At 50.6% G+C, this 23031-nt stretch overlaps 1 protein-coding gene across 1 annotated transcript in view; it reads left to right on the top strand.

Moving 5' to 3' along the window:
• Nucleotides 1-23031, top strand: part of TGME49_286932 (ATPase family associated with various cellular activities (AAA) domain-containing protein) — a gene marked incomplete at its 5' end in the record, with an annotated part of 48845 nt that overhangs the window by 723 nt on the left and 25091 nt on the right. Inside the window, 26 exons of the mRNA XM_018782000.1 lie at nt 616-853; nt 2273-2481; nt 3131-3369; nt 3969-4090; nt 4896-5035; nt 5728-5804; nt 6528-6687; nt 7409-7495; nt 8336-8511; nt 8897-9127; nt 9792-9972; nt 10751-11005; nt 11554-11746; nt 12761-13092; nt 13472-13640; nt 13953-14195; nt 14670-14862; nt 15320-15483; nt 16355-16516; nt 17446-17861; nt 18824-18948; nt 19612-19755; nt 20503-20647; nt 20921-21188; nt 21532-21685; nt 22113-22360. Coding sequence (XP_018637766.1) covers nt 616-853; nt 2273-2481; nt 3131-3369; nt 3969-4090; nt 4896-5035; nt 5728-5804; nt 6528-6687; nt 7409-7495; nt 8336-8511; nt 8897-9127; nt 9792-9972; nt 10751-11005; nt 11554-11746; nt 12761-13092; nt 13472-13640; nt 13953-14195; nt 14670-14862; nt 15320-15483; nt 16355-16516; nt 17446-17861; nt 18824-18948; nt 19612-19755; nt 20503-20647; nt 20921-21188; nt 21532-21685; nt 22113-22360 — 5071 coding nt within the window. The remainder of the gene's footprint in view (nt 1-615; nt 854-2272; nt 2482-3130; nt 3370-3968; nt 4091-4895; nt 5036-5727; nt 5805-6527; nt 6688-7408; nt 7496-8335; nt 8512-8896; nt 9128-9791; nt 9973-10750; nt 11006-11553; nt 11747-12760; nt 13093-13471; nt 13641-13952; nt 14196-14669; nt 14863-15319; nt 15484-16354; nt 16517-17445; nt 17862-18823; nt 18949-19611; nt 19756-20502; nt 20648-20920; nt 21189-21531; nt 21686-22112; nt 22361-23031) is intronic.

The raw sequence follows: 23031 nt of genomic DNA, 5'->3' as shown, positions 1-23031 counted from the left end.
CTCGGAAAGGGTAGAAGACGGTCAATCAGGGACTGACGAATATAAAGGGCAGATACAAAATGAAAAAAAATTGAGAAGAGAGAAAATGAAGCAAGGGAAAGAAACTCAAAAACAGCCGACTTGAAAAGAATGAAAAAGGAGAATCTAAAAAGAAAGACAACTTCCCGACAAGCGAAGAGGGGCACTGAGATAAGGCGAGAAGAAAACCAAGCGACAGATGAGCCGGTGGCAGCGGCAGAGACGAGAGAGAAGCCAGGCAGATGTGAAGGTGGAGAAAGAGAAGCCAGGGGAAACGAAACCGAGACAAGAGAGCCAAGATGACGCGACGACGAACGAGGATGAAAAGAAAAAGAGAAAACGTTCTCTCGAGACGACAGAGTAAAGTGCGAAGCAGGGGCACACAAAACACAGAGAGGTCGCGTCTGGAAAAAAAAACAGAAAAGCAAGCAGAGAAACCTTGCGCGAAAAGAGAAGCAGCCTGCAGAATAAGATCGGCGATCGGACGAGAGAAGGCGCATCGAAAATCAAACAACAGACGCTGGAAGGAAGCTCGGAATGACGTTCTCGAGTAGCGTATGTCCTTCTTCGTCGACAGAGTGACCGATTCTCTCTCAGGCCCAAGGCGAGTCGATTCAGCGCCGCAAAAAACCTGAGACAATTCACAACTCTTCTCTCCCGATGCTCCTTTCTCCGCAGCTCTCGCGAGCGTGCTCGGAGTCTCTGCAAAGCTTTCTGGAGGAGAATGGCTTTCCAGCGACGAAGAAGTCTGCTTTCGAGTCTTCTGGCAACTCTCTAGATGTCCCCTTCACAAGTCGTCGCGGAGACGCGCCGTTGCGCATTGGACAGCCTGACGGTGGGCGAGGCACAACGAACGCGTCACTTTTTGAAAAGAGACTTGCATTGCCAAACTGACGAAAACTGCACACAAACAAACACACCACTGGGCCGGGAGAACGACTGCTTGGCAGCCAGAGAGAAGTTCATTCTGGGATGCGAAGGGAGCTTGAGAACCGGTTGAGACAGGTGACGCGTTCTTGCGATTTACACGTTCTGCTAAACGACGAGAAAGAAGAACGTTTCAGTTGACGACAGTCGATGCGTAGCAGTTGTCATCAACATGGCGTCTGTTACACAGTGTTTCACTCGTCCGTCGATACTTGCAAGTTGACGCTCGTCTGCATTTGCTGGAAGAAGAGTCTGCAACTCACGTTCGAAAGCGGTGGAGGCGTAGCACCGCCACCTGTGGGGGTTCCAGAGCTCTTTCGAGGATGTCGAAGAGATAGAGCAACGTCTGACGCAGTCTGTGAAAGGCAGTGTAAAACGAGTTTCAAGCGAACTTGTAAAGCTGACAGCAGAGATACGTGATATCCTGACAATCGTGAAAGACAAGCGTGACGCGAGACGTTCCAAGCAAAGGGGAGGCTGTCCCTGCCGCTGAAGATGCCGGCTCCTCTGAAGCAGAATCGAACGAGGACAAACAAACGTTTTCTCGATCGGGTGTGCGAGGGGCGCCTTGGGGGGACAATACACCGGAGGACATAGTCCACTTTTGTGACGCGCTGTGAGGAGAGGACAGCTCTCGAACTCTGTATGAGCTCTTGCTCAGGAGCTGTTTCTCTGTTGCTTTGGGCGGTGGATCGTTCGTCTTTCTCGAAGAAAAGTTCTTCGTCGCGTAGCTGCGGTGAAGAAAGCCCCTCAGTGTCTGTTCGTGGCGAGGAGAGAGCACTGGCGCGTCTCTCTCGTGACTGTCTTTCACCTTTGTCTGCCTCGCAAATTCTCTCGAATACTGTCGCCTCTTCAGTCTAAACCGTCAACAGTTCTTCGCGCTCTTCGCTCGTTGGGATGTGCAGAACAAATCAGATGCGCGAACCGCAGCGAGATCCCCTGTTGTAGAGCAAAGCAGACGACTGCTAGGTCCATAGTTTCTGGAGACCTTGCCCGGGGGTGTTTCCTCTTCTATTCCAACGCGACCTCCTCTTTCGTCGTTTCTCTTCCTCCTGTTACTCCTCTGCTTCTTCTTTTCGCTTCCTGCTCTTTCTCCCCTCTCGCGATTCTCTCCGCCTTTCGCTTTTTCCTTATTTCCTCCTGTCTCGTTTCGACTTCCCTTTCTCGCCTTTCTCTTGCTTTTCTACACTCGTTGCCTCTCCTCTTCCCTTTGCCTTCGTTGCAGTTGTTTTCTTTATTTGCCTTCTCCTTCTCTCTCCCTTGCGGCCTTTTCTACGCTCCTTTCGCCCCCATCGTTTTTCCTTTTCTCCTTTTTGTCTGCTCTCAGATTGCCCGGCGGCGAGGCTCAGCCGCGACGCGTCTGCGCTCTCGCGAGGCTCTCGAGCCTCAGGGCCTCCTGCCTCGTACACGGTGAAAGCCACCGCCCGCCTCCAGTGTCGGAAACTCGCAAAATTCGTAAAGGTCACAGAGTATCTCCTCCTCGACGCTCTCCTGACGTTTGTCAAAGGATCGACGGCGCGATTCGCCGCCTCCCTGGTTCGTTTAGCAAAAAAACAAAAACTCTTCTGTTCTCCCTCTTTTGTGTTTCGCCCGGTCCATCTGTTGCAGGATCGCGACAGAAAGACAAAGACCGCAGGCCGGACGCTTCTTCAGTCCACGCCTCCCGCGCGTTTCTGTACATGCTTCGTGTCTTTCTTCTCTTCTGGACTTGCCTCTGCTCCCTCTTTTTCTTATCTTCTTCTCTTTCCTCTCCTTTCGTTCTCTCTCCTCTTCTTCCCAGTTTTCTTCCCAGTCTTCGTCTCTGTCTTCTCCTCTGTCTTCTTCTCTGTCCTCTCGCGTCTGCTTCTCTCTTTACTTTCTTCTTCTTTTCTCTGTTTTTCTCTGTTTTTCTCGCCCTCTCCTCCTTGCTTCTTCGCGGCTACTCTCTTCCATCTGCTGTTCTATCCTGCCTGTTTCTCTTCCCCGGATTTGGCCCTGTTTCTCTCTTGTCTCTTCTCTCTCTCTTTGTGTCTGCTCCTCGGCCCTCTCTCCGCGTTTCTGGTTTCTTTTCCCCTCTCATTCTCTACTTCTCTACCTTCCTCCCTATCTTCTCCTCTCGTGTCTTCTCCCTCTGGTCTCTCTCCCGGTCGATCCGTAGCTGGAAATCGTCGTCCGCTCTTTTCTTCTGCGTTCCGCGGCTTCACAGGAGGCCTTCGCGAAGGCTGAGGCTCTCCCAAACGCCTCAGAAGCTTCCGCCCCGGCTGCGGAGCAGATCGAAGTCCCTGCGTCTCCTACCGCCGAGTGGCGAGGAAGACACAGAGCGACGCGCAACGAGCAAAACGCCTGTCGAACCGCCACAGACGGCTCTCCTCCTCCAAGCGACAAAGCTCTCTTTCTTCTACATCTTCAGATCGACGTGAACGGCCTCACTGTCACTCCCAACAAGTCAGAACTCATCACGCACCTCAAAACGCCCAGCCGGCTGCTTGCCTGCATTTCCTTCTCTCAATGCATCTCTGCATTTGCATATACATATATATCTATATCTATATCTATAGATATAGATATCTATCTATATATATATGAATATACTTAAATATATCTCTGCATGTACATGCTTATCTTTGAGTACTTCTCTCGGCGCTCATGTTGCTATTCGTTTGCATGCACATGTCGGTGTGCGTATATTTACCTATCTTTCTATATATGCATACACATGGTTATCCGTATATATATATATATATATTAAATATATATATTAAATATATATATTGTAGTATGATTTGCTGCATCGGCTCGTTGGTTTCCCGTGTGGCATGTTTTGTGGCGGGAGAATCAGCCTTTCTTTGTTCCCCGCCGAGAGTTCTCGCCTAGGCCAGGTCGTGTGCATGCATGGCATGTTCTGTCACCTTCGCATTTGAGGAGACCTTTTTGGTTCGTCAGGGAATCCTGGATACAGCATCCACGAGCTTGACCATTGTCGGTCTGTTGTTCAAAGCGACACAGTTTCAAATGGAAGATTTGCCATCTACGTTCTCTCGCAGGGCGGCATTTCGCAGCGCAATTGAGACTGTCCTGCTCGAGAACTTTAAAGCCGTCGCAACGACGCCGGCGCTCACGGAGGCCCCCCAAGTTGCTGCCTTCGTCGCGGAAGCTTCCCTCGGCGGTGCGACGAGAAACGTCGAAACTTTAGAACTAAAAAACGGAAGGAAACCAAAGGAAGGGCACACCATATAATAGAAAGCACACAGAAGCCTAGGGAGGAGAAAGCAGAGGAAATCGAGGAAGAGAGAAGCACAAGGAGAAGAACGCATGACAGGCACCCTAGAAGACAGACGATAATGAGGCGAAACATGCAGGGATCTAAGACTGAGATTCGAGAGGCCGATGCTAAAACACAGAAGCTGAAACATTCCACAACCGTAGAAAGACCTTCTAGGCACATGAATGCACGTCCAAAAACAAAGGAAAAACGCACAAGGTAAAACGAACGAACTCAGGAGTTTCTCGACTTGTCGCCGCATGGGGCATATGCTGCCGTCCGCTCGGTCACACACCCTCCCCTATAACCAAATGCATGTGCACTTGCAGATACACATAGGCTACAAGCACACACATTCACACACATAAATATTTATATATTTATATTTATATATATTTATATATATATATATATGGCACTGGCATGCTTTGCCACACTGCGTTTACATATTAAATATATATATATATATTTGTATTTATAATATATAAGTACATAATTATGTGCAAGATTATTTGCCAGCGCTGTCGAGATAGGAGCAGTCGTTACAAGGGTCTTTGCAGGGGTCCTTGTTCACTTTATCTTGCCTGTCCTATTTCGAACTGAATATTTTTACATTTCGTTTGCCATTAAACGAGCCTTTCGAAGGATGGGAAGCTCACCTAAGCACAACCTCTTAAGTCTCCGTTTTCTTCTCTCTTTGCGACCACAGAGGCGACGGAAAAGAACGCTTTGCTGTTCGCCTCCTTCTTTCCGACAAACGACACAAGTTTTCTCGACCTCGTCAAACGCGTCGGAAAAACAGTGGATACGCTCTTCAACCAAGTCCTGCAAACAGCCGAGCAATTCAGTGTAGGCGACAACTCAAAACGCATTCACGAACAAAGTGCGATATCGGTGTGTCTCTCTCAGTCTGTCTAGACAGGCGCCTGCGGCTTCTGAGCATGCACAGGGATGTGTATCTGTATATGTTCATATACATATACATATATATATATATATAGATATATGTATCTGTATATATTGAAAGATAAATCTATTCTTTTCCATGCACCTACCTCTACAAATGCACAGATCTATATCTACCTCTGCATGCCTATATATAAATATATATACCAAAACTTTAGGCAGATATACACAAGACTGTCCCTATATACACATGCATATATATATATATATATATATATATGTATATATCGAGGTGGCTACAAATAAAAATATATATGCTGTGTCCTGCAATATGGATACTGGAGAAGTGGGTGCATGCATGTGCAGTTGTTATCGCGCGGGCATCTCTTGCCCTGGGAGCGACTGTTCTGGGGAGTTGCTTTGCTTTGCTTGTGTGATCGTTTCTGGTGAAGGGAGAGGCGCTTTGGTCTCGCGTTTTGGCGCTCTGGAGTGGACGTTGTGACGCGTTCGCGTCGCCGTCCCTGTTTCATTTCGTCGCTTTTTTCTGGCAGAAGTCGCTTTCCCCCTTGTGTGGTTTTCGGGGCAGTCTCCGCCCAGTCTTCGCTTCCGCGTTCATTTTTCTTTCCTCGTTTCAGCACCTCGCCTGTCTGTACACCCGATGTGAGGCGACGACGCTTGCCTCCTTCAAGGAGAACGACTTGGCGGCTTTTGAGTAAGCTGTGAGGGTGGCGGTGTTTTCCAGGAGCGACCTGAGCGCTCCGCATGCATCGGCCCAGTTTTTCAGAGAGTTGCGCGTTCCGTTTTCTTGCGTATTCTGGACAAGTTGAAGAGTCGCGAGTCGATTCCTGGGCAGCCTTTGTTGCCGCTGTTCCGGGCTTCGGCGTTCGCCAATCATGAATCGGTAAACGTCTCGAGTGGAACTCGTACATGTCTCGTTCGCAGGCTTCAGGCACCTCAGTTCCGTGAATCGAAGCCGGTCGTTTCACTACAGGCTTCGATTCAGCCGAGGTTGTTCGTGGCGAGTCGGCTCGCTTTTCTTTTCTTCGCTTTCTGCGTCCTCTCTTCCTTGCGGTCTTGCGTTCTCCCCTTTCCTTCCCTCCCTTGCTGGGTCGTATCCTTATTCTGAGTCGCGTTCCTTCTGCTTCCTGCTCGTCGGTTCTTTCGTGAACACACAGAAAGACGCAAGCATGAAAGAGGAGAACCGGCTGCGCAGGAGACTCAGACTTTCGCGTCTCGAAACGCGCCAGGTCTCACAGATAGTTGCTCGTCGAAGCGGACACCGCTCGCTTGTTTCTATTCTGCGCCGCCTTCTGCGCTGTCCACGCGTTTCTTCTCCCTGTTGCGCCTCACTCTTCCTCTCGACAGCTCCGAGACTGTTTCTCCGTCTGCGAATCGTCATGTTCCGCTGACTTTCTCTGTTTTCTGCGTTAACCAGCGACACACTGGCGCAGTACCTGGAGAAAATCGAGGAGATTTCTGCCATGCCGCAGCAGCTGAAAGTCGGCGCGTTCTGCCTCGATACCAGCAATGTGCGAAAAGTTCTCCTTCCTTCACTCAAGCGAGTTGTGTCCGTGATTCAAGAGCACCTGCCGACAGTGAGCAACGCAGCCGCGAGGCAGAGAGGAGGATGGAAGAAAACAAGGAGAGGAAGAGAAAGAGAGAACGAGAGAGAAAACCGAAGGCTCAGGCAGAAAAGGAGAGGGGGACGACGCGGACAGAGCACACAGAGAAAGAAATCCGCGACAGAAATCGAGGCAGAATAGATGCGAGGAGAGAGAGAGAGACTGACCGAAGGACGAAGGAAAGAAAGGAGAAGGCAAAGTGAACAAAACGAAGGAAATGATCTGCAGCAAATCTGAATGTGTTGAAATGTCTGGGGAAGCACTTGAAGAGTCGCGTCGAGTTAGGGAAGTCTGAGAACTCGAGAAGGAGAGGAACAAAGTCCTGTCTTTCTCAAAGCAGCTGACTAGAGAGAACCATCCTCCCATGCCCAGCGCCACAGGTGAACCATCCCGTTTCATTGCTTGAGTCCATACGCAAGCGAGATCATAGTGTAGGTTTCTGGATGCCGCAACAAGTCACCCGATTCGGTTTTGAGTCGAAAGGATCGATTGTGGAGCTCGTGAAGCTCGAAGGGCCAGATCAAACATGAAGAAAAGCAAGCGGCCGAGGCCCAGATTTTTAAACCTCCACAGAACAGACTCGTCTCGAAAGAAAGAGCTAGAGACGGCCAAGTCTTGCAGGCGTCTCCGAAGACGACAGGAGTGCCGGAAACATGGTTGGATTCGCAGCCGTTTATGCGTTTTGATTTCTCAGCTGGCAGGACGGGTGATGACGACGCTGCTGCAGGCCATCAAGGGGGCAACCACGAAACTGGGAGAAGTTCCGACAGACATCGACTCGGTAGATCTTTCTTGCCTCACCGCGTCTAGAGTTTTTCAGATGGCAAGGCTTTCGCTCTGTGTTTGCTCTTGCTTTCGGGGCTGCTCTGTTTCACCCAGTCTGCGCGCTGGCAAAGACTCTCATCAAAAGAGTGTGCTCGTTTTGGACGCTTGTCGAATTCGCGGACTTTTCTCTCTCTCGTTCCTGTCGACGGCAGAACTCTTGCAAGCGGCTTCGTTTGTCGCTTCGCGTCTGCGTCTCCTCCCTTTCGCCTCTCCGGTTCGCCGCTCTGGCGTCTGCTTCCGAACCTCTGGTCCTTTTTCTTGAGCGCGCGCCGTCTGTTTGCCGTGGTTTCACTTGCATCCTCTTTTTGCATTCCTTCCTCCGTCTCCTCGACGTCTCGCTCTTTCCTTGTGCTCGCGTACTGCATTCCTGTCCCCTGTCTGTTTTGACCTTTTCCGCCTCACCTCTCCTTTCTCAAGATGACGTCTCGTTCTGTCGTCGCCGACCGGTGCTTTCTTCCACGGCAGCTGCTTTCCTTTTTGCGCGGGTGTGCCCTTCCCTTTCGTTCAGAGAGGCGCTCACACGTTGCATCTTATCTTTTCCAAAGGACGCCGTTTTCTTGCTTCCACCTTGCTTCAGTCGCTCCTATCTTGTTGGCGCTCCCGTGAGCCTTTTTGCCTCTGTTCTTGCTGTGTTGTCTTCTTGTCTCTCCGCCTACACTAGGCTACCGACTTGTGTTTTCCTTCTCTCCAGTCGCCTTCTCTGGCATGCAAGCATCCCTTCCGGTATCCTCGTTCCTTCTCTTTGTTCACTTCGTTCCACTTGTCTTCGCTGTCTGCTCGCCTGCTGTGTCGACAGTACGTCCAGTTCAACGCGTATCTTCAAGAAGTGAAGGGATCGGTGTTCGGCGAGTACGAGGCGCGTTGCTCCTTTGTCAGCGAAATCTTTGATCTCGTAAAGAAATTCTCTGTGAAGGTCGACGCTGCTCTCAAAGCGCAGTTTGTCGAACTGTCCCGGGCTCTCAGCACACTTCGGTGAGGAACGTTAAATTCAGTCCTTCTCGGCGACCCAAACTCTCCTGCTCGTTCCCTTGTTCTCTCTCGTCCTCGTTCTCCCTGATGATACGATGCCGTCCTTGGCCGTCCTGGAGTTCGCTCTCTCGTTCGCTTTCTTGAGCTCTCGTCGGTGCTCTCTTTTCCTCTTTCGTTTCGCCTTCCCTCTGCCTTCTCTCTCCCTGTGTGCAGTCTTTCAGTCTTCTTTGACTGCTCGTTGCCGCGCGTACTTTCTCCGAAGACTCGCGGCAAGCGTCTCTTTTCTTTTTCTGCCTCGTACCTTCCTGCAGTCTGTCTCTGGGTCTGCCGCATGTTCCGCCATCAACGCCGATGTCCGCGGAGTCTTCGTTCGAATTTTGTTTGTCAGAACGCAGATCCAGTTTGCGGTCTCTGCGTCGGAGGCGAACACGGAGAGATTTTTCGAGGAGCTCGAGGCTGCCATCCCTGAAGTCGAGGCGAAGCTTTCCGAGGTGCACAAGCAGTTGGACTCGGTCGTCTTCTCAACAGAGACGGCGGACGTGGACGCAGTGCTGGCGGTGCTGGAAAGCCTCGACAACGACGTTCGAGCTGTCACTGCCAAAGTGGAAAGATGCAGGAGGTCGGGAGAGACTGCCAGGGAGGGTGACGCGCTGCGAACGAACGGCTCGCGAGGGAGATCTGGAGCGAGGAAACGAGAACTTCGCCGGCCAAAGGAAAGCAAGAGCTCTGGATTGGGGGGAAATAGACGAAAGCACTCTCTGCAATCTGGAGCGTTGAAAGGAGAGAAACGTCAAGGAAACACAGAGGGAAGGGAGACCGCGGAGGAGCACGGGCAAGGCAGGACGCGACGGGTCCCACCGAAAACGATGAACTCAATTTACGGCAAAAATCTAAACTCCATCGCGTTGGAGAAAAGAAGACGAACAATTGATGTATTCGCAGCATCGCGTAGGAGCGAGAAGCTCCCCAGCTAACGCCACAGTGGTAGTTCGCACATTCGGAAGAAAAACGGAGGCATGGCCTCGGGAGGGAAGGAGCCATGTGAGGCGAAGAAACGCCCCTGCAGTGGAATTCATTTTCATTAAAGCGACGAACTCCGCGAGTGGTGGAGTTGAGCGCCTCCACCGAGTTGCAAACACACTTTCAGAATTCGCTGCTGTCGGCGCGAACGGTCATGTGTATCGGAGGATCTCTCGCGGGTTTTTTCGAAACAACGAGAATTTCAATCTTGGCCGACAAGACATACCGCAGAAATTCCTTCTTTCCACGTCTTCTTTCTGCAGATGCCAAGAAGTCCTGCGAACAGAGACCTCGGCGTTTGTGGACTTTGACGAACTCGTTCACACGTTCAACGCACTCCAAACGTTCTTCACTGCCAAGAAGTCCTGGGCGTCACTCCGCATTCAATGGGGCAACCAGGCATTCGCCGCCGCCGACGTCCACGCCATTGAAGCTCAAGTCCAAGTTAGTGCTGAAACCACTCTGATCAACTTCGAGCACAGACAAGTGTATAAATATATATATATATATATATTTATGTTTATGTATCACTGTTAATGGTTCTATATGGATGCGGATACTACGCTCAGCATTTATTCGTACATATATATATATATATATATATATACTCGTTTGCTTATGTATGCATATCTACGTATGAAGGCATATATATATATATATATGTACATATACATTTATATATAGGAGAGTATATTATGTTGGTTGTTTGAGTAGGCATGTATTGACAGTTATGTGTATATAGAGATGAACGGGGGTAGGTGGTCGTGGGCTCTATGGATGTGTTTGGCCATGTGGAGTATTCCTGGTTTCTGTTCTTTTTTGCGGCTCACTTCTTTCGATATTTGCTGAGCTCCTTCGGGACTTGAGTGTAGACGCTCTGGGTGTCCAATGCCTTAAGCAGTTGTAATTCAATCCGCCTTTGGCGCCCTATGAGGATGGTAGAAAAATGTATAAAATCAAGTCTTGCCTGCGAATACACTTCTGACAGAGAGAAACTGTAGCATGATGACTTAGAGCGCTTCTTTCTTCAAGTCTTTTTCTTGCCTCTTCGTTCGTCACAAAAGGCGAGACCTGAACTTGCGCGCGCTCAGTGAGCCTCGATCTAGCGCAACCTCGTCGCGCTGCGTAGAATGGTCCGCAACCAGCCAATAAGTGCGACTTTGACGAGACGCGCGACATCTCTCTCGGTGCCAAGCGTAAGCTGTTCTTTTTTTGCTTTTAGAGTTACGTGAAACAGCTAAATCGCCTGCAGAGGACTCTCGGCTCGAACGCAGCCTTCCAAAGCATGCAGACGGACGTTTTGAAATTCAGGTCGTTCCTCCCCGTTGTGGTGGCGCTGCGAAGCTCCGCGCTGCTGCCGAGGCACTGGGAGAAGATTCATGGCTTTTTCGATGAGTCTCTCGAGCTGCAAAGCTCCTCGCTGCTCCTCAAGGATCTCCTCAACGCCGACGTCACGCCTTTCGTTCAAGACATCCTGGTACAAGACGAACTGGAAAAAATTCAGGAAAATTCTGGAAGCGGAGAGGCGAGCGGGGAAAGACCTGGCAGCAAGACAAGAAGGAGAGGGGGGTGCAGAAGGGGGAGAAGAAGGAGAGGGAGGTGCAGAAGGGGGAGAAGAAGAGAAAGCAAAGCAGACGAAGCAGCAGAAGAACGCGGACATGCGGAAGATGAAGAAGGGGAAGGAACATGAAGAACGAGCACTCGCGGAAGAAGCTTGAGAAGAATACGGGAGGTCGAAAAAGCGAGAGACAGCAGATAACCCGCAGCCAAGAACATGTGAAGAAAGAGGAGGGCGGGATGCCCGAGGCTGGAGCGCAAAGAACAGACGAGTAGCCAAGGCCAAGCGCGCACCGCCTGAGAGGCAAACTGTCCAGGAGAGTCTCGACTCGAAGTTCGACTTTCATCTGTTCCTCCAAGATCCCCTTGAAACCTCATGAATGCACAAATGCTTCTCCCTCTCGTATCGAACTCGCGCCTTGTGCCCGCACTCAGAGTTTTTCCTTTCTTTCTGGATTTCCTGCGCAGCAAATTGCCGCCGACGCGAATGCAGAGAAGACACTCGCGGCGATGCTGGAAAGCGTGAAGGAGACTTGGACGACTCTGCAGCTAGTCACCACCGTCTACAAGGCATCGAAAGACAAGCTGCCGATTCTCGGATCGCTTGACGAGGTGCTCGCCGTGCTCGACGACTCCCTTGCGACGCTCGCAACTATCTCAGGTGAAGCGAATCCACTGGAGACAAGCCATTGATCTGGAGCAGCAGGTGGATGGGTGGCGAGGCACCTTTAGCTGGAAGTGGAGGAAAGGCGACGCCTCTCACATGTGAATCCGAAAAGACAGACAGTTCAGTCCTTCTTCTCGGCTCACCGTTCTCTTCCCTTGGTTGTTCGGCTCTCCATCGCGCTTCTCTTTTGGCCTCTCTCACGTCTTTTCGATCCTGTCGAAATTCCTTCCCTTTTGACCTCTCGCTCTTGATCGTCTTTGCTGCTCCCTGTGTCCCCCTCTCCACATCCCTCCCTTTTCCCGTTTGCTTCTGCCACCGTCTCTCCTGTTCTCTCGTTGGCTGCATTTCAAAGCCTCTGTTCGCCTCTCTCTCTGTCGGCCTTCGGCCTTCACCTCTCTCGCTCTGTCGGCCTTCGGCCTTCACCTCTCTCGCTCTGTCGGCCTTCACCTCTCTCTCTCGCTCTGTCGGCCTTCACCTCTCTCTCTCGCTCTGTCGGCCTTCACCTCTCTCGCTCTGTCGGCCTTCACCTCTCTCGCTCTGTCGCGTTCTCCTCTCTCGCTCTGTCGGCCTTCACCTCTCTCGCTCTGTCAGCCTTCACCACTCTCGCTCTGTCGGCCTTCACCTCTCTCGCTCTGTCGGCCTTCACCTCTCTCTCTCTGTCGGCCTTCACCTCTCTCTCTCTGTCGGCCTTCACCTCTCTCTCTCGCTCTGTCGGCCTTCACCTCTCTCGCTCTGTCGGCCTTCACCTCTCTCGCTCTGTCGGCCTTCACCACTCTCGCTCTGTCGGCCTTCACCTCGCTCGCTCTGTCGGCCTTCACCTCTCTCTCTCTGTCGGCCTTCACCTCTCTCGCTCTGTCGGCCTTCACCTCTCTCTCTCTGTCGGCCTTCACCTCTCTCTCTCTGTCGGCCTTCACCTCTCTCTCTCTCGCTCTGTCGGCCTTCACCTCTCTCGCTCTGTCGGCCTTCACCTCTCTCGCTCTGTCGCGTTCTCTCCCGCGTCGCGAGCAGGATCCCGGGCCGCAAGGCCAATTCAGGCAGACATTGAGTTCGAGCACGAGAAGTTGCTTCTTTTTCAAGAGACCGTCGAAGAGTGGGAAGTGCTCCAGCGGAACTGGCTTTACCTGGAACCGATCTTCGCCTCGGCAGACATCCGCAAACAGCTTCCCTCTGAGGCCGCAAAGTTCGCCGGCGTCGACCAAGAGTGGCGAGCGCTGATGAAGGAAACGCAGGAGTACTCTCTCGCCTTAGCTGCCGGGGCGAAGGAAGGTTGCCTGTCCACCTTTCGCCGAATGAACCAAGTCCTCGACGCCATTCGAAAGGCTCTGGAAGACTACCTGCAGGTAGCTGACATGACTCGGCGGCCTGCCCTTCTGAGGCTCAACGCCTCTCGAGCGCGACGTCCTGAACCTACGCTGTGAAGGGAGACGCTCGCAGATGTTCGCTTCTCTTGCAACGCTTCCTCCCCAGCCACTGCCGGGCCTCGTGGACCTTCGATACGGAAGTGGACCAGCAGATTTGTCTTGTTCAGAGACGCATAAACCGTCAGGCGCTCACGAGTTTGTGCAGGTGCTTCAGGCGACAGACATAGCTCTGAACGGGATTCGTCTGCCCTGCAGGTTCTTGAGTCAGTCAACGGCTTTCAGGTCCTCTGAAAGCGCAATCCTTCGCTTCCTGGACCGCTCGTGAATCTCTCCGTGTGTGGCTTCTTCCTGTCCTCAGCACAAGCGAGAAGCGTTTCCTCGCTTCTATTTCCTCTCCAGCGACGAACTCCTCGAGATGTTGAGCCAGGCGAAAAACCTCGCCGCCATTCAGCCGCTGATTCGCAAGTGTTTTGCCAACATCTACGACCTCGGAATTCAGGAAGAAGCGAAAGTAACTGAGATCGTCAGTAAGGACCAGAAGGAAATAAAGAGAAGCCGCCAAACGCAACGAGGCTCATTTCCGCTACTGGTGACCGTCGCCGTTCTCCCTCTTGTTCTCCCTCTTGTTCTCCCTTTTGTTCTCACTCTTGTTCTCTCTCTTCTTCTTTCTCTTGTTCTCCCGCTTCAACCACTTTCGTTCTCCCTCTGCAGTCTCCTCTCGTCAATTTTTTTCTCGTTCTGCCTGTTGTGTCCTGTCTCGTTCTCCCGCTCGATCTCCGCCGGACTTTGTTCTGCTTTCTCGGAACGCCTCTGCCTTGTTCTTTGCCTCCGCCTCACAGGCATGATTAGCGCCGAAGGAGAAGAGGTTCTGTTTGCCAAAGCGCTCAAGCCTCGAGGCTCTGTGGAGAAGTGGATGCCTGAGGTCGAGGAAATGATGTTCTGCACCGTCAAAAGAAACCTGCGGTCGAAGCATGGCGAAGCGGCGTTAGGCCGCCGGGAGTGGATTTCGGATACTCCCTGCCAGGTCGCTGCATGCGTCGCACAAATCCTCTGGGTGGCGCAGACGGAAGAGGCTCTCGCAAGTAAGCGGATGGTCTCATGAGCCAGCGTCGCTGTCAGGTCGGCTCCTTTACCACAAAAAAAAGTACGCTCTGTACTTGACGACAGAGAGGGGAAGGAGCACTGACATGGCCATGCACATCGATAGACAGACAGAGAGAGAGACGTCAAAAGGAAACCGCGTTCCTACATGTGTATACACATTCAGGTAGACAGACGGATAGAGAGCTCCATCAATGGGTATACAGACGGATAGATAAATGAAGGAATAACTGAAGAAGTAGATCCAGTGAGAGGATGGTTGTGTGGCTAGACTTGCGCCTCGATAGAATTGTGTTGGGGACTTCGCGAGAGGGTTGCATGCAGAGTTGGGTCATCTTTTCTCCTCTTTTTTCGTTTCGAGGGTGCTTCCTGTCTTCTGCTTTCGGAACGTTGAAGGTACTCCAATGTCACTTGTCACTGTCTATTCGATCTGTGTCTTCTCCGAACTTCTCCAGGCAACGACGTCCACTCCAGGCTGACCCAGCACTATCAGCGGCTGGGCGAGCAGCTGCAAGAGCTCACTGAGATCGTTCGCGACGACCTGACGATGTTGGAAAGACGAACGGTCTCTGCCTTGGCCATTCAAGAGTTGCACAACCGAGACGTCGTCGCGGAGCTCATTGACGCTCGCGCAGAGTCCTGCACGCAGTAAGCGGACGAGTTCTCAACATGCCTCAGCCAGCGCCAGGAGCGCCGATGGAATGCGGAAGCGTTCCCAGTTTGCTGTCTTTGGCTGACGTACGAGAGCCGCAAGTCCTTCCTCTGCAAAGTGGGCGTCAGGCCATGGAGAAAGAAGGCAGCTCTGAGACAGGCTGATGAACGCAAGTATTCGCTGACTAAGTGAACGAGTGCAGAGTTGAACTGTGGGCGCGTTTCGATGGCCCCATTCCCCCAGGCAGAGCCATGGATTCGACTTTCCTGCAGTGCGCGTCGATGTTCAAGGTAGAGAGGTGTAGGGAAGACATGCGGGCAGGCGGCGCAGACTTGCAAGAGCCGTTGTTCAACATGCAGATCAGCCACTGACAGAAGCATGGCTACCGACCCTGCGAGTGCAGCGCTTGTAGCCGCCTGGAATGAATTCCACCGAACCTCCGTTTCTCTGCAGCTTCACCTGGACTCAGCAACTCCGACATTACTGGGATGGAGAACAAGACGCATGCGTCGTCGAGCAGATGGAGGCGCGCTTCGACTACGGCAACGAGTTCTTGGGGGCTCCAACTCGTCTGGTCGTCACGCCTCTCACAGATCGCTGTTGGCTGACGATCACCAGTGAGGAGAGAAAACGACAATCTTTACCCGAGTGAAGGAACCTCTGCTTTCTCGCCACAAACCAGTGCAAGCGAAAACACAGCTCGCTACTTGACAAACGCATAGCTGGACACGGCCACCCATGTACACATATAAATAAATAAAAAATAAATAAATAGAAAATAAATAAATAAAAAATACGTAAATAAATACACATGCATTGGTAGATGGGTTGTAAACAATTCACGTGTGCGGGCACCTGCGTGTGCATATATATATATATATATATATATCTGTATATATCTGTATATATCTGTATATATATGTATATATGTATATATATATGTATATATGTATATATATGTATATATATATAGGTGGCGAGGTAGGCAGACCGATAGGTCGGGAGAAAGACGAAGAGAAGTGGAGATAGGCAGGCAGACCGCGGGGGCGCTCTTGTCTCAATGTGTCTCTGAAACAGGCATTTGCCTGTGAACATGCGCGCGCGTCGACGGACGTCTGCGTGGATTTCGCGAGTCGCAGTCCCGACAAAGTCTTGATTCGAGCGCAGAACGAGTCGGCAATCGGAGGCGATGCTTCCAAAAAAGCGAGGGAAAGAGATGCTCTGCGACGGCCACCAGAGATGAATCGAGGTTACGGCCCATGGGGTAGAGGAAGACACACAAGGCTAAACACACTGCCAAAGCAAGGCGCCTATTTCCCAGAGATAAAAATCGATATGAAAAAATATAACTAAATACATATTTGAGAATATACATATACATCTGTTTATAGATATAATATATATATATATATATAAGTGAATATATAAATATATTTACGTGAATGTGTATAAATGTGTATTGATTGGGAACACTGTCTTTTTCATCAGGCTGCCTGAAACTTCTGAAGTTGAGCAGCAGCGTAGCAGGTCCTGCTGGTTCTGGAAAAACCGAGACGGTGAAGGAACTCGCGCGCATGCTGGGCTACTTTTGTTTGGTCTTCAATTGCTCGGAATCGGTGGATCTCTATATTCTGGAAAAAGTCTTTGCTGGTAGGTCCCGGCATCATCCCCATTGGCTACGTTTCAGGCGCAAAGAATGAGTTACTGTCCTGCCTTGAATCAGCAGTGAGCGGCAAGAGCGACTCAGATGCGAGTAGGCGCAGTTCATCACACGGAGAGGAATGCTCCTCGAAGGATGCCTCCTTCTATGCTTCTCGCTCTAGGAAGATGTACTACGAGCTCGGCTGCTCGTTTGAGTGTCTAACTCGTGATTGCCAACGAGCACAAATCACTCAGGTGATTGTCTGTCGATACACTTCCCGACGTACTCGGAGTCGTCCTCTGTCCACCGTACCGCCCTGCATGCGACCCCCCCGAGTCTCCAAGGCATGCGTTTCTTTGCTCGCTTTTCCACTGGAGCCGGTCGAAAAGGTTCCACTCCGAACTCCCTGCGCAAAGCCTGCCAACGCACTGCTGCAGCTGTCGATGGTGGAGATGCAAACATCCTTCCCGAGAACACCAATAAAATGCGTTCATCTACAGATACGTACATATATATATATATATATATATATATATTTAAACGGGTAGATGATATATAGGAGATAGATAGGAAGAGAGATGGATTGATAGATCTGTAGATAGATAGATCTGAGAGGTTGCAGGTGCAGCTTCATCAGAAAAGAGGCCTGCAGAACGGGATCTAGGCCGAAGAAAAGGCGGTGGCTGTCGAGAGGTTCTTCGACACGATGACCTCTGCCCTGTATCGCAGAGACAATCGGTAGCAGGTTCACCCCATAGGCTTTCTGCACAAACGAAGGAGACCAGGAGATCGACAGCCTTTTTCCAAACGCGGGGGTCGACATGGCTCTCGCTTGCGTTGTGTTTCTAACAAGAAAAAACACAGCTGCTGCCCATGAGAGAAAGCTTGACTTGTCGATGTTGCTGGACAGTTTTTCACGTGCCTGAGGCTTTTCCAGGAGTCGCAGCGAGCGGATGCTGGACCTGTTTGGACGAATTCAATCGCTTGGACGTCGACGTTCTCTCGGTGGTCGCGCAACAGTTGCAGACGCTTCGGCATTGCCTGTTGAAGGAAGAGAGCAGAGGCTTGGGAGCTCAGGTGCGAGGCGACGCGAAGAGCGGCAGAGACTCCTTCCTCTCTGCCTCGCGTCTGACGAGAGTTCTCCCTTCTTCAGCAATTTTCATCACCATGAATCCAGGCTACGCAGGCCGCACCGAGCTTCCTGACAATCTGAAGCTGCTCTTCAGGAACGTCGCGATGGTCGTTCCAGACTACACGGCCATCGCAGAAATTCTGCTTTTCTCCGAGGGATTCGCCGACGCCAAGAGACTTGCAGAAAAACTCATCAAACTCTACAAAAGCTGCTCGGAACAGGTCAAACACAACAGCGCCGTCACATGGTTATATATATATATATATATATATATATATATATGTGTGTGTGTGTGTATGCGTTTGTGGGGGGGAGGTGCAGGAGTTGCGCGCAGATAAATGCAATCAAATAGGCTTGAAAAAACCTCGGATCGCTGCACAGAGGGCTAGCCGCGAAAAACGGTTTCGTTTTTCCACTACAAAGTGGATACCGAGGCAGACGCACACGTCAAGTAACTCGAAAGCATGAATGCCTGCTATCAATTATATATATATATATATATATAGATAGATAGATATAGATATAGATATCTGTGTGTGTGTACCACAATAGTATGAACAGACTCCATGGGTACATGAAGGGGGCAGGTACAATCGATGCAGATGCGCATGCGTTTTTATATACATCCAAATGAATGCATAAATGGTTTAGGACGTTAGAGATGGGCCGTGGATGGACCGAGCCGTTCAGACGCGATGTGGCGAACGCGTATGCCAGCTCAGAACTTCGTTGATTTCTTGAGTTCTTCCAGAGAGAAAAAAGAACGTCTTCCAGAAAAATGTGAACGACAACCTGCGTCCGCACCAGTATTTGGCCGCGGCATGCGCCTGTGAAATGTCGGAACAATCAAGGCGCTTGACGGTGTCGTGGAGCGGCGGTTCTGACTTCCCGACGTTTGTGTTTTCATGTTCCGTTTTCCTTGAAGTCCAAGCGACATGCGCGCCTCGAAGCCTTCAGCCTGCCATGAGAGTTTGTTGGCAAAGACTGTGAACGATACATTCAACGTCTAGGAGAGTCACTCATTCCAGAAATTCCAACATGGCGCTTCGGCTGTCTACAGTGTTACTTGCCAAGGCAGATCGAGCTCGTTTCGAGGAAACAAATGTCTCTCTGAAACAATGGCACCTCCTCGTCCCCCGAGCGAAACTCCGTCTTCCACTTTCTGTTTTTCTCTATGTTCCAGCTCTCCCAACAGGCGCACTACGACTTCGGACTAAGATCCGTGAAGACCGTTCTCCTTCTTGCAGGCGAGTTGAGGCGACAGGACCCCTCTGCAAATGAAGAAAGTCTACTTATTCGAGCGATCTGGTGCGAAAAAAACAACAGAACTTCTCTCATTCAAACGCACACGGGCCAAGGAATTTCCTTTTCAACGGCATGCGCACTCTCTCTATATATACATGTATGTATTTATGTATATTGCATATATATATATATATATATTTGTAGAGGTGCATATATATATATATGTACTTCTGTATACCGATGTGTAAACGTGTACAGATAGATACGTTGGCTGAACCTACGAAAGGGCAGACCTGGCTATATTCCTAAACATGTAGCTCTCTGGACTGAAATGGAGACTTGTAGGAGGGCAATACCTGTATGTATATATATATATATATATATATGATTGATACAAACAGAGCGCTGGAGAGTTTGCTTCCTGCCACGAGGACGAGAAGAAAAAGGTCCATCCACTATTCTTCCTCTCGAGTGTGTTTCTACACTGCCATAGACCTCTGCAAACAATCTGTGTACTATTTCTCGCATATACATGTACATTTATATATTCATCTGCATACGCGTACGCTTGTCTGCACTCAGTTACTCGGAAGCACATATACATATATATATGTATATGTTTATATATGTTTATATATATGCATATATAGATATACAGCTATAATAGGGAATCCTCACATTTGTATATGTCTACGTTGAGGAACGTGTGACTGCATTGATGTTCAGCGACGCGAATGAGCCGAAGTTTGTCGAAGAAGATTTGCCTCTTTTTTACTCGACGCTCTCGGATTTTTTTCCTTCGTACTGCGGCGAAGCAGAAAGCGACGAAGAGTTTAAAGATGCCTACTTTGCTGCAGTTGAAGAGCGGGGGTCGGCTCTTGAAAAAGAAAGGAATCGGATGCATCACATATATACATCGACATGCCTCTATCTCTGCATTCGTTCCTTTTATTGCATCCCTGTTGATTTCTGCTTGTGTCTGAAGTCGCTCTCGTAGATCCCTACGAATGAGCGCATGCATGTTCGTTGTGACAGCATATTTGCTTATGCACATCTGTCGGCATGTGTATGTTGTTCTGTATGTACACCTGTGTGCACCACACCCTTGGTGAACTTCGGACGGATTTGTGCGTTCCCCAGTGGTGCCGTTTTTCTGAATGGACGCTCACCTTCGCTTCTGCGTTTCGCTGCGCGAACGAAAAACTTTCGCGTCTGCTCGCTTCTCTCCAGCTCACATGTTCGTTACACCGAAACATGCGGCTGCATTCACGTCTGCAGGTGAACCTCAATGGTTCACTCTTCTCTCGCCTCACAAAAACGGGCAGGCATATACCACGCATACATATACATATATATATATATAATGTACGTTTGTAATGGTTATATTTATATTATATATATTATATTCAGATATATTGTATACATACACATATATATATATATTTTATCGTGTATATATATAGATATAGATATAATATATTTTTTTATACATAATATACATATATATAAATAATATATATATATATATATATATGTATAGGGATATGATCTGGAGTCGTTGAAGGTCTCGAGCGTCACCTTCTGAAGTGGGTAAGCGTGTGGATTTTGTGTTTTCAGTTTGCAGGCGTCTGCCTCGAGTCTGACGGCAACGCGTCAGCTGTCGCAGCTGCTGCTTGCGCGCATGGGGACGGTTCTTCTGGGTGCGCCGATGAGTGGGAAGAGCACCGCGATTCTGCTGCTTGCAGACATTCTTTCTCGTTTGGCTCGCTCGCCGAAACGAATGAACGCGTCGAAGCGCTCCGCGTCCAGGCGCAGGCGTCCGGCCGGCAGGCAGCGCGCAGCTGAGGCGTTTTCCGGGCGCTTCGCCAGTCGTACTTCGAGGGCATCTTTCGCCGCAGTTCGGGCAAGAGGTCGACGGCGAACTGCAGAAGCAGAGAGCGCAGAGGAGAGCGAAGAAGCGAGCGAAGAAGAAAGCGAAGAAGCGAGCGAAGAAGAAAGCGAAGGAGGTATGGAAAACGAGGAAGGAGACGCGGAGCCTGCGGCTGGGGGGGGCAACGAGATGTATGCGGTGTATTACCGAGTTGTGAATCCGAAGGCGCTGTCGATTTCTGCGCTCTTTGGAAAAGTCGATTCTCTCACGCAAGAATGGTCGGACGGAGTCGCATCACGCATGGTCAGAGAGTTCGCAGCGACCGAGACAGGCTCTCCGAAGTGGATTATCTTCGACGGCCCTGTCGACTCTCTCTGGATCGAAAGCATGAATACCGCCTTGGACGACAACCAGATGCTCTGCCTTCCAAACGGTTCGTTCTCCCTTGGCGCTTCCTCGCGGCCTCGCCGAAACAGATGCAACAACGAAGCCTCACACAGCTGTACTTCTCTCAACACTCAAGTGAATGCATCCACATGCATACACAAACATACAAAAACCATGCATGCATTTGTACTGCAGCCTACAGGTAGCTGAATGAGGAGAGATATATACAGATACATGTCAGGTACAAGCATGCATGCGTCTTTAATTCTACCTATATAAATATATACAAATATATACAAATATATATGTATTTCAACGAAGGCTGAATATTTGTGGAGCTCTTGGTTTGACATCGATGACTGGCATGTTCGTGGTCATGTTTTTCGCAGGGGAGCGAATCAAACTGCGTCCCGAGATGCGACTTCTGTTCGAGGTGACGGATCTTCAAGCAGCGTCTCCAGCGACAATCAGCAGATGCGGGATGTTGCACTTTCCGAGCCGCGGCGTCTCCTGGGAGAGCCTCGTCCGCAGCTGGCTGAATCGGTAAATGGGTCGCGAGAGAAGAGTCGGAGGGAGAAGCCTCTGGGTGAAGACAACGCAGCTGGAGGCTTTCCAGCAAAGCTGAGCACCTGCATGCACCTGCGCGTTCAGGCAGGAGAAAAAGGCGTTGCTCTTAGGTCGCTCTGAGTCCCTCGGCTCCAGAGACGCAGTGCAGTGAAGAATGCGCTTCTGTAGCTGCACGGGGGTCGGCACATGCAACTACATCTATCTGTCCACGGATGCATGTGAGGGGGGTGCATGCAGTTGTGGAGAAAAGAAAGAGAGCGAGAGGAAGAGAGAAGGAGTCGACGAAGAGAAGAGAGATGGAGGGAGAGAGAAGAACCGCGTCGTGGCGAAGGAAGCGAGAGAGGGGGAGACAGCACTGCACTCCAACATTTGTCTGTCTCTTTCTTCTCTTTCTTTGTCGCAGCCTTCCACACGATCCCTTCACTGAAGAGCTCCGAGAAGACCTGTTTGAGTACTTCCGGCTCGTTGTTCCCGCGACTTTGACACACTTCCAGGCGGAAACGCTCGAGAGCGAAATTGCGTCTCCCCTCCTTTCACTTGTGTCTTCTCTCTGCAACATTCTGCAAGCTGTTCTCCACATTCCTCTCGACCCGGCAGCCGAGCAAAGACTCGAATCCGATGGCCCCAAAGACGATCGCGCCTTCAACGCAGGCATGCATACTCCGCAGCAAATCCGTCGTTTTTTACATGCATGTCTCGTCTGCTGTTCTCTCTGTTCTCTCCTTTCGCCGTCTTCCCTCCCTCTGTCTCTCTCTCTCTCGCATCTCTCCTCTATGTCTCTCTCTCTCGCATCTCGCCTCTATGTCTCTCTCTCTCGCATCTCTCCTCTATGTCTCTCTCTCTCGCCTCTCTCTCCTCTGTCTCTCTCTCTCTCGCATCTCTCCTCTGTCTCTCTCTCTCGCATCTCTCCTCTATGTCTCTCTCTCTCGCATCTCTCCTCTATGTCTCTCTCTCTCGCATCTGTCCTCTATGTCTCTCTCTCTCGCATCTCTCCTCTATGTCTCTCTCTCTCGCATCTCTCCTCTATGTCTCTCTCTCTCGCATCTCTCCTCTATGTCTCTCTCTCTCGCATCTCTCCTCTATGTCTCTCTCTTTCGCATCTCTCCTCTGTCTCTCTCTCTCGCATCTCTCCTCTGTCTCTCTCTCTCTCACCTCGCTCCTCTGTCTCTCTCTCTCGCCGGCCTAGCGCATCTCTCTGTTCCATCCTCATATCTAACTCTGCTTCTTCTCTGCCCTATCTCTGTCAATGCTCTCCCTCTCTCTTCTCTTTTCCTGCGTCTCTCTCTTCTGTTTCCTCCCCGCTCCCGTCGAGGAGTTCCCTC

Source organism: Toxoplasma gondii, chromosome V, assembly GCF_000006565.2.
Source record: "Toxoplasma gondii ME49 chromosome V, whole genome shotgun sequence".
NCBI classification, from domain to species: domain Eukaryota; phylum Apicomplexa; class Conoidasida; order Eucoccidiorida; family Sarcocystidae; genus Toxoplasma; species Toxoplasma gondii.
Note: the sequence above shows the minus strand (reverse complement) of the source record. Positions and strands in the feature narration are given on the sequence as shown.